The sequence below is a fragment of the Cyprinodon variegatus genome, unplaced genomic scaffold, assembly GCF_000732505.1.
Source record: "Cyprinodon variegatus isolate N-32 unplaced genomic scaffold, C_variegatus-1.0 Scaffold917, whole genome shotgun sequence".
Taxonomy (NCBI): Eukaryota; Metazoa; Chordata; class Actinopteri; order Cyprinodontiformes; family Cyprinodontidae; genus Cyprinodon; species Cyprinodon variegatus.
In genome coordinates, this window is record NW_015151370.1 from 92,837 (window position 1) to 103,248 (window position 10,412).

The 10,412-nt window shown below is 45.9% G+C and overlaps 1 protein-coding gene across 2 annotated transcripts in view; it reads right to left on the bottom strand.

Moving 5' to 3' along the window:
• The window catches only part of LOC107099902 (phosphatidylinositol 3-kinase regulatory subunit gamma-like), a 13,323-nt gene extending 4,126 nt beyond the window's left edge, over positions 1 to 9,197 (bottom strand). Inside the window, exons 1-8 of one of the 2 annotated variants that reach the window (XM_015398199.1) lie at positions 8,733 to 9,197; positions 4,140 to 4,269; positions 3,533 to 3,631; positions 3,268 to 3,448; positions 2,480 to 2,605; positions 2,075 to 2,394; positions 1,513 to 1,587; positions 1,265 to 1,435 (exon numbers count right to left, since the gene is read on the bottom strand). In XM_015398199.1, the coding sequence (XP_015253685.1) occupies positions 1,265 to 1,435; positions 1,513 to 1,587; positions 2,075 to 2,394; positions 2,480 to 2,605; positions 3,268 to 3,448; positions 3,533 to 3,631; positions 4,140 to 4,269; positions 8,733 to 8,847 (1,217 nt within the window). In that variant the 5' untranslated portion in view covers positions 8,848 to 9,197. Of the gene's footprint in view, positions 1 to 1,264; positions 1,436 to 1,512; positions 1,588 to 2,074; positions 2,395 to 2,479; positions 2,606 to 3,267; positions 3,449 to 3,532; positions 3,632 to 4,139; positions 4,270 to 6,435; positions 6,564 to 8,732 lie in introns of those variants that run through there. The other variant, XM_015398201.1, reaches the window with a different exon arrangement.
• Positions 9,198 to 10,412: the final 1,215 nt, after the last annotated feature.

Below are 10,412 nucleotides of genomic sequence, written 5' to 3' on the forward strand. Positions count from 1 at the left end.
TTCCATCTGGCCCGGTTCTGTTCTATTATATTCTATGGTAGGCCCATCTGGCCCGGTTCTGTTCTATTATATTCTATAGTAGGTCCATTTGGCCCAGTTCTGCTCTGGCATCAATTTTCAGCCTCGCTCTGCTCTGCAGCAGCAAACCGTCAGACCTTTAGGTTCTATACGGTTCTGACACTGATGATCAGTTTACTTCTTTGATCCAATATTAATATCGAAAATTCAAAGTGTATCCGTGACTATGGGCCAGATCCATGGGGCAGATCTATTCTGTCTATTTCTATAATTGATCCAAGTCTGGCTACAAATGTCTGGAGCAGTTTGTCCTTTTATGGGCGTCTGTCTCTGACTGAACTGACCTCCGTTTATTTAGGACCTTCTAACCTGATCGCTGAGGAAAGCTTTCTAAAAATATCCAGTGAAAAAAATGAATATTGGAAAATATCAGCCTGAATCTAAGGTCTGTGATCTAAACCAGCTGAATAATATTCTGCTTCTGTGACCCACTGGCTAATTAGAAACTGGTTCTTCCTGATCCTTGTTCTCCATTTGGGTGATTTCACTTGACCACACGTTGATTCCACGCAAAAAAACAAAAGGATGAATGATTCATTATATCATATGAGGTAAATATTGGTATCAGTAAGGAGAACAATGGATCCGGACCTCTCTAATGCTGGTGTCAAAGCTAACAGATCTCTGGTACTGCAGGAGTATCAGGATCTGCAGATACTCAAATTCAAAACTGTGAATCGGTTCATTCCTGATCACAACAGTACACCCGTCCTCAGAGAGGAGTGAGGGTTAAATTAAATGGGATCTGGTTCTCTACAGACACTGCAGAAGAACTGTTCTACTGAAAATGGATCAGTGTTGCTACACACTGTATTATTGGCATCTTTAGAGCTACATATCAGCCGCTCCAATCATTGAAGAATTGACTGATGCACTCGTCCGCTACACAGGAGAAAGGCTGAAGATTAAATATCGGAGAATCTGATGGTTTCTAAGTTTCAGGGAAAGATAACTGAACTGCGATCTGAAATGCTGCAGAGGACAAGAGGGAGAAAATGATGCAGCGTCTAAGAAAGTCAGAGAAAAAAAGAAATCTCTAATCGTTCAGTTGAGCTTTAAAATAACGGCCAAGCTTCCAACGTCACGCATCTCTAGACCTTTTCTTCACTCTAACAGATTTCAGACCGAGGTTCAGGGGAGCAGAGCTCATGGTTCTGGGGTTCTGCAGGACTACAGCGGTACTCACACCACAGAGCAGGCGTAGCAGCCCTTCTTGCTGCTCTCCCGGATCAAAAACGCTCCGTCTGGCTTCCCGACCAGCAGCTCCTCCGCCTGCGTCCGGTTCAGATCGCCCACGAACCAGCTCTTCTCATCGTGGTGGGGCAGGTTCTCATCCTCATCAGCAATGAAGTAGCTTCTGTTTGCAAGGAAACCCACGGTGAGAACGACCCAGCGGGACGTGAAACACATGTGAAGCAGACAAGAGAGACTCACTGATCAGGGTTGTCGTTCTTTATTCCCAGCCAGTCGTTGATTCGTTTCTGCCGGACTCCTTTCTGATTCAGCCAGCTAGAGAGAAGAAGAGAAAACTCTGATTATCAAGACAGAACAGGTCCGCTCACACAAACCGTCCTGCTAGGCTATTTGAACGGGATATTTTACTGTGTTCAAGCAGAACCGCCTCATCCACCTGCTTTCTATGATCTAACAGAAGCAAACCTACAGAACCGTGAAAACACCAACAGTAGAATCAACAAATGGACTTCGTTATAAGGAGCCATTCAGCAGACTTTCACATCCACCGCATGCCTCGTCCAGATAGAAGCCTATTCACTTCCTGGTTCCCCCCCTCTGCACATGCTCAGTATCGTAGCTCTTTTGTTGCTATAAATACAAACGGAGGCTTCATTTACTGACTGAGCAAAAATCATTACAGCCCAGCAGGACGCAACAACCGTTCAGACACCGCTCCATCAGAACGGAAGACGTTCTCCTGAGTGCTCTTCAATCCACACTGAGTGAGGAGAACCTCCCCCATCTCGGTCCATGGACTTACACTAGGTACTGGTCCCGGATCTTGCGGAGCTGTAAGAGGTCGGGCTTCAGGCTGTTCATCTTCTTGTCAGTCTCCCGGTTGTCCGTGGCCTGCGTCTTCAGGTCCTGCTCCAGCCGCACCTTGCTGTCGTGGATCTCTCCCAGACGGGATTTGAGCTTCTCGAAGTTCACCAGGATCCGCTCCATCTCCGTGTCGTTGGCCTCGCGGCAGAGGCGCTCGCTGCAGTCCTTGCTGTAGCGCTCCTGCGTGTGACACTGCTCCTCGAAGATCTTGATGGTCTCGTTGAAGGCCTCGATGGCCGTGCGCTTCATCTGGATCTCCTAGGTGCAAGAGGAAGAGGAGGTGGAGTTTGAGTGGCCGGTAGAAGGTTAGCTGCTTGCAGGGTTCTGCTTGGAGCAGGTTTACCTGCGAGGTCTTGGTGTATTCCTCATACAGCAGGTCGTACTCTTTGCTCTTCTCCTGGTACTGACTGTGGTATTCCTGCAGCTTCTTCCCCACAGCATCGATGTTGTCCTCCTTCACCAGCTGGTCCTGAAAGACAGACCAGAAAATCTGAGGATGGAGGGATTAATGGAGAGGCCACGCCCCCGATGAATGCCACGCCCACCGAATCTGGGCAATGAGAGGAACCAACACTGTCAAGAGTTTGCCTGGAATAAAAACTAAATCCAGACTCTTTAAGCCCTTTAACATCTGAACTAATCTAAAAGTAGTTTCTAATTTTGGATTTGAAGCCTTTTAGGATTTATTAAAATCAACCTGTTCAGAGTAGAAATGTAGAAAACAAACATCAAATAGAGTTATTTCCATTATGCAGAATTGAAAATAATTGAAATAAGTGATTAATCATAGTTTCCTCCCATAACAGGAAACTGATCTATAAAACATGCAGATAAAGCTCCTTGGATCAATAGAAGGAATATATTTTTAACTGAATTTAAATGACTGGGTTACAAAAAAAAGTGACAGTTCTGAAAACTAGTTTCAAATCTAACCAGCTGACCTGATCAGATATTGAAAAACTGATTTGATATCAGCCAAAAAAAGAATATCTATCAGTCGGCTTCTACAGTCTGATATCAGAAAGCTCATCTTAGAGGACACCCTTCTGCTCTGACGCATCTTTCCACGCCCTGATCTGCCTACGAGGAGCTCCTCTCTGGGTTTGTTTACATCTATAGACGATCACCCACCTGCTGGAAGCGGGACACCGGGTACAGGAGCTTGACGTCCAGCTTGGTGTTGTACTGAGCCAGAGACTGGTGCCTGTAGTGGCTGATGAGCTCCACCACAGAGCTGAAGGTGAGCGGCTCAGAGAAGCCGTACTTCCCGTCTCTGTGGTAGATCTTGATCAGCTTGTTGTTCCCTCCTTTCCTGAACACAGAAACACAAGGTGAGGATGGAGCTGCTGCGCGGTCTGAGTGTCCTGCTGTCATGGGTCTGGACCGGCCTGTTTACCTCAGGGTCAGCGTGTAGTCGCCCTGCATCTTGGTGGAGGCGTCCCGAACCAGAAAGGTCCCGTCAGGCATGTCTCTGAGCTTTTCGTTCACCTCCTCCCTGAAAACAAAAACAAACAGTAGCTTCAGTCACCAGAACCAACCACCCAACAGAACCCTCACAGGACCACAACCAAACATTCTCACTTCCTGCTGAACTTATTGTGCATCACACAGAGCAGTTCTGAAGCAAACCCATCTGACCCCGCCCCCTTGTGGTGGAGCCGCCAATCACAGGCTGCTCCTCACCAGGAAGTTCATCATCAGTTAATTATTGAAGGAAAGTTTATGTTAGAACTTCAGTCAGTGGGAAACAAACGTAGATAAATAAAAAAAAGTATTTCAGCTGATTAATGAATAAAACAGTTTATTACATCAGAAGATCAATAAAGGTTGTTATTATTAGGAGGTTATTTTAACAGGTCAGTTATATTCTTTGTTTCTTTCCTCCTGAACTTAATAATTTTCTCTAATAATTCAGATTTTCCTTTCCTACAACTTTCTCCCAGTCTCCAATTCCTCCTGGTACCAGCTGGTTCCGTTTGTCTGTAAAGACCCGGTAAGCATACCTGGATATGTCGCCCCAGTACCACTCCGCCTCCTGCAGTGGACCGGCCACCCCGCCGTCATCGGCTTCACCTCCTTCTTCCTCCCTGGCTGAAGAAGACTGCTGAGACTTGGCTGGCTTTGGAGGAAGAGCTGCAGGAGAGAGGATGAAGAGGATGAGGAAGGACATGAGGAACGTGGACCCAGAACAGTTTGACACACAGGGTTCTGATCCAGAAATAAAACCTATTTAATTCAGAACCTCTAGAACCTGCACCAGTGTCTGGGTTCTTAGAGTGGTTCTGTAATACTGCAGTAAAGGAGTCTGTGACGGTTGTGATTCAACACACTGGTACTGATCCAGTTCACTCTGTGGCTCTGACTGGAACCAGTACTACTCGCTATCTCAGACATTCAGGTCCAAATCCGGTCGGAGCAGAATTTGAACTCCACCTGAAGTAGAAAAGGCTACAGTCGGGCTCTGATCAGCAGAACAACAGTCAGAAGGAGGAAGGGGCCGGATCACCGCTGTACCTCTGCAGATGGGAGGAGAAATGGGGGAGACGGTTCTGTCGGCACCCTGAGTTCATCAGTGAACTCAGTCAGAAACAGAACCGAACAGCAGAACCGGTAGGAGAATCTGGTGGGAAAATAGTCTCCTCTGACAGAACATCAACTTCAGCCAGAGGTTCTGCTGGACCGGACCGCTTGCCTTTAATGAAGCTGCACCCTGGTTCCGGTTCTGTACCATACTCTGCTGATGGAGGCCAAACACCAGAACCAGTCTGTTTTTCTTGGAGCGGTTCTGGTACCACTGGTCCAGTGTGCTCTAGAACCTTCTACCAGAAACTGTTCAAACATCCACAGCCCAGCTGAGGAAGGCTAGACCCTCATCTTCATCACACAGTGATCCAACAGGTTGATGTTCTGGTTGGACCTGGACCCAAACTAAGACTCATCCTGATCAGCAGTCAGAACTGAGAGAAGGAGCTTCTCTACACCATGATGATGCTGATGATGCTTCGTTGAACCATCAAATTATTTTTTTTCCCCTTTCAGTTTCAAGATAAAAGAAAAATCCTTCCCATCTCCTCCTCCTGTCCGGTTTGCCTGATTCTGTATAAATATTCTCCATCTTCAGATTCCAGCTAATAAAAAACATCAGAATCTACAGATTTGGGTCCAAAAGACCAAACAAAAAACCCAAACATCAATCAATAAATCTGACAAAGTTAAAACCAAATAAATGAAACCAGCACAAAAGAGCGTTTGGACTAAACTCAGGTTCTGCATGTGAACTTCAGAACAAAGGAGCCGCGGTAGAACCAGGTGCAGCTCCTTGGCGGGTCACTCATCCCGTCACAGAGAGACGAGCGCTCCGACCTCTGATTGGCTGCAGCATCTGGAACATCGTGTCTCTGCCTCAGACAATAGTTCATAGTATAACCTGCAGAGTCTCTCAGGTCCATCAGCTTATTGTGAGGATGAGTACGGTTAGTCTTCTTCCTCAAGTGTCCGTCTACTTCAGGTCCAAACACCTAACAGGCAGAACCTCACAGCTCAGGTTTTGAGACATCTACATGTTTAGAAGTTTTCCTGCTGCAGCAAAGTTCTAGAAAGTGACATGAAATGAATCTGATGAATGTTTGAGGGAAGAAGAAAATCACTGATGAAGATGAGGTCTGCCCCCGAAGCAGAGAAACATAAAGGAGACAAAGGCAGTACAGCTGAAGTGGACTTGGAGTGACAGAGGGTCCAAACAAAGCCCGGACTGTGGCGCTGTAAATCATTCAGAACTGCTGCGCAGCGCTGAACAAAGGGGGCCGTCAGCGCAGCACCCCCCCTCCTCAGCAGACAAAGGAGCAGCGCTGACACACGCAGCCCAGAGTCACTGGGACGGAGAAACAGCGCTGGAAGGAACAATCACCGCTCAGAACCCACCAGAACCACTCCAGCACAAGTTTAGCAGGGGGGTCAGGACAGAACCGGATCACAATCATCTTCACTTATCAGCATCATCAGATCAACAGAGGAGAAACTTCACAGCAAAACCAGCTCTGCATTAACGGTACAAAAACCACAGGATTCCTGCACCAACCGGGCGACAGGACTTCCCAGCTGGGTCGCAGTTTTTTAGGGCTAGAGTTGGTTCTGACTCCCCAGAATTTAGACCCGTCTGCAGGTTTAATGGGACAGAAACAGAAACCAGCCCAGAAAGTTTCAGAGAAGCTGAGGAGTCTGGATCATTTAGAACCGGTTCCTCTGGTTAACCAGAAGTTTGGCCCAAACTGGAGAAATGAAACGGACTGGGATTCCTACCGTCCTCCATGGTGTCCTCAATAAGCTGCATGCTGCCCATCAGATCTCAGCTGCTCCCTCCACCTCCTCCTCCTCCTCCTGACTGAAGCACAGAGCCACAAGGCTGAGAATGAAAACGGGCCGACTTAACAGGCCAGCCCACTCAGCCAATCAGGGGGAAGCCTGTCAGGAGGGGGCGGCGCTCTGATGGCTACAGAAAGGAGGGGGGTGTGGAGCTGAAATGAACAACGGATCCAAAAACCCACCAAAGGCTACAAGTGGGAACTGAAGGAACCAGACTCTGATAAGGCCCTCATCACCTTCATGTACCGACTTCGACCCGCCTCCTCAGGTCCGCTCAGATCTTCCTCTCTGCAGCTTCACATATTCACACTTCTCCAGTGTGAATATGAACCTTTACTGGTTTTAAAAACAATATTTGGACCTAAATGTGCTTTAATTACAGAGCCATTGTCAACAGTTCAGTGAAGATGGCTCATTTTTGCAGGTTTTGTTGCTTCTGGATGATTTTGTGTTTAAACTTTACAAGTTTGATAAGAAAGGCTGCAGCTGCATCTGTTATGCAACAAAGTGCTGCAGCCTGAAAAGTGTTGTCCTATACCCCCCCCCGGCGATTTTCCATTGTAGGACGACTAGTTGCTCACAAAGACGCAGGCTGTCGTCTACCCTGGGGTTGGGGGGGGACTCACAGCTCTCAGAGGTCTGCAGCCTGTCAGCATCTCCATCTGACTTTCAGTCCTCGCTCTCTCAGTCCCTCCCCCTGGTGGGGGCGTGCAGCCAAACAAAGACACAGAGAGGCAGCAGGACGAGCCAATTCAAACACACAGATGAGCCGCGTGAGGAATGATTAAGGTGAGCCTTATTTTCACCTTTGCAGACCCAGAACAAAAACATCCCTGCCGTCAAAAGGTCGGTACCTCTCTCAAGGCAACAAACCACAAAAAGCTGCATAACTCAAAGAAGCGACGAACACAATGACATTAATGAGCAAACGGCTCCAGACGCTGTCAAATCAAACAACCAGAACCAAGGAGGAAGAACCATGAACCCCCCAACCTGAGCTCAGACCGAAGATCCTAAACACATGAAACAATCCAAGCAGCAGAATGGGACCAGAAAACACAGCCGATGCACCCCCCCACTTGCTGACACAAACTTCCCCTTCAGTGCTGCATATGCATCTCAGGGATCCAGAGAAATGTCAAATCACATTGATCTGCCTGAAAACATGCCTCTGCCCCAGAAGAGACGCTACAGAGAGGCAGCGGCCCGTATCTGCACCACCATCAATTCAGCAGGACAGAGGAAGAGGGGGGGCTGGGACGACAGCAGCACAATGCCTGGAGGACGAATGAATGGAGAACAGGAGAAATCAGGCTCCCCTCCGGCTGACAGTGGGAGAAACGGTGCCGCAGACGCCTGTTAGACAAAGATGTTAGGATGGGGAATTTTATTCCAGGTTTCTGCATTGTTTCCCCGGTGCATCTCACTTCCCATCCCCCTTTCAAAGGCAATTTCTGAAAGATCCAGAAAAGAAACTAGCAACCTTAATAAAAACCCTGCTTGTAGGAAAGTTTAAAACAGCAGGTTTGTTTTATTCTTCTTCAACAACGATGCTGTTTTCCCTGGATGTCAGCAACCAAGTTTTCACATCATCTGAATATTGATGACAATATTCAGCTGGATGAAGAGGCAGCCTCTTCCTCACAAAGCAGGTTTAAACATGGAACCAGATCTACACATCTAAGTTTACCTGCAGATCACAGGTAAACATCCAATCCTCTGGTTCAGGAGTTAAAAGCTTTTCCATGATCAGTAAAAAATATTTTTTTCCATCTGAGAAACTACTGACAGTAAAAATGATGATTTCAATGCATTCTGGCTGCATCAGATTCATACAATAAAGCCTAAAATAAACCAATAAAATAAAAAGCCATTAAAAGACACAGCCAAACTCTGTCTTTTAATGACTCAGATATAACCAGTTAAAAAAATACATTTAAACATCAGAAAGAATGGAGGGAAATCTTTTTTTAACACCTGGGGCAGTTTCAACTAAATATTTTTAGGGGAATAAAGTATCCAACATAATTTCTGCTCTTATTTTTCACATAGTAAAGGCTTTATGGGTGACAAACTCGGTAAAGGTAAATAATCCCTGGTGTGTTTTGGTTGATGCAATCCAATCTGAGGATCAGATCATCAAATAAAACTGAATTAATTTATTAATATTTCTTTAAAAGAGAATAGCCCTTTAATAAAGCTCCTTCCAATCACTCCGTCGGGTGGCTGCCTACCTGGAGGCTGGTCCATCTCCAGGTAGAAGATGAGCTCAGTGGAGTAGGGCATCATCACGTCCCGCCAGCCTCCTTCCTCTCCAGCTTTCTCTGCCGTCCAAACCGTGTTGTACATCGCTTTCAACGGTCAAGCGCGCCTCGAATAAACGACAAAAACCGACGTGTATAATTTAAAAACACCTATAAGACGTATAATTTAATGTTTCTATAAACTCCGTCTGAATTCCTGCTTCAGAGTAAAATAAATAGATAAAAAGCGGACAGCGAGCTCCGGGCTTGCGGCTGTTTCTTCAGACATGCTAACAGCGGAGGGCTTTTCATGAAGGCCCGCTATGCCCGAACAAACGTCCCGTTCAGAAAAAAAAAGGAGATACTCGTTCAAACTGGGAGGCTAGCGCCGCTTCTTTCAGCGGTCTCCTTTCCTTCTCCTCCAGACAAGCCTCCGACTGCCCGGCTCCATTTTTAAAACAAGCACTGAGCAATGGAAGCTGGTGGAGGTAGATACCGGCCGGACCGAACCACTCTGCGGAGGCTCACGGGGGTCAAGTGGATTATTTTAAAACAAAACACCTCCCCAAAAAGCCAATTTAACTCAACCAATATATTGCTATTAGATTTTAAATACAATAAAAGCCGATATTTATAATGGAGATGTCAACAAAATGCTAAATATAGCCGCAGTGATGATTTTGTATATAGCTCTGTCTTCGCTTGTTCTCGTTCCAAGTGGGAAAATCCATTTCCTCCCGCCCAGTGGCGGACCAGCCTCCAGGCGCATGCGCATTGACACAGTAGGAGGACGACTTCAGCTTGTCTGCCAGCTCCTGTGAGGTTTTCAATAGAATAGGACTCATGATGTTAAAATAGTTCTCCAGTGAAAAGAACCCATGGGTCCCATTCAATTTGGTTTTCTTTTTTAATATTCCAGAGAAAGACTAAATCACAGTTCTGGTGTTTCTGTAAATGATAACAACGATTCCAGCAACAATGAAAACCACCAATTTTCTGTGGTTTTCCAGAGAAAGATGACGCTGAGCCAGTTTAAAAGAAAAACATGGATCCAGTTTTACTGAGCTCAGCCAGGAAGTGTTAACCACAGATAAGGTTTAATTGAAGGTTATCAGATTACCTTTAGAAAAATACAATAGAAAATCCGGTAATGCTGTAGGCCTATAAAATGCACTAAATGAGCAGCAATAATTAATTTCATTAACTCTATGTTTAGAGCACAGAGATGGAACATAGAGGTGTGTGTTAACACAATGTCATGACAGGTAGACATAAGTAATGACGTCTACCAGGGTCATAAGGTCAAACTATTTCTGCAGAAAGAGTATTCACAAAATAAAACATCTCAGACAGGTGATAAACTTTTTAAAGTTGATGCAACAACAGATTTAAAGTGAATTCAGAGCACAAAGCTCAGAGAAATCACAGAAAAATCAAAGAGCCCCATCTCAGACTCAACTGGCCTCAGTTAGCAGTGGCAGCAGAGTAATGATGGCCCAATTAAAACCCAAACTTCTACTGATTAAATGGCTGTAGGGGATCTTCTGAGTGCCGTGCAAATACAAATGCCTCAAAACCTCAATGAACTAAAGCAATGTTAAAGGGATATGTGGAATGATATTTCATTAATAATTCCCAAATCTCTTCTTTATGAATCCATTGACTGACTCC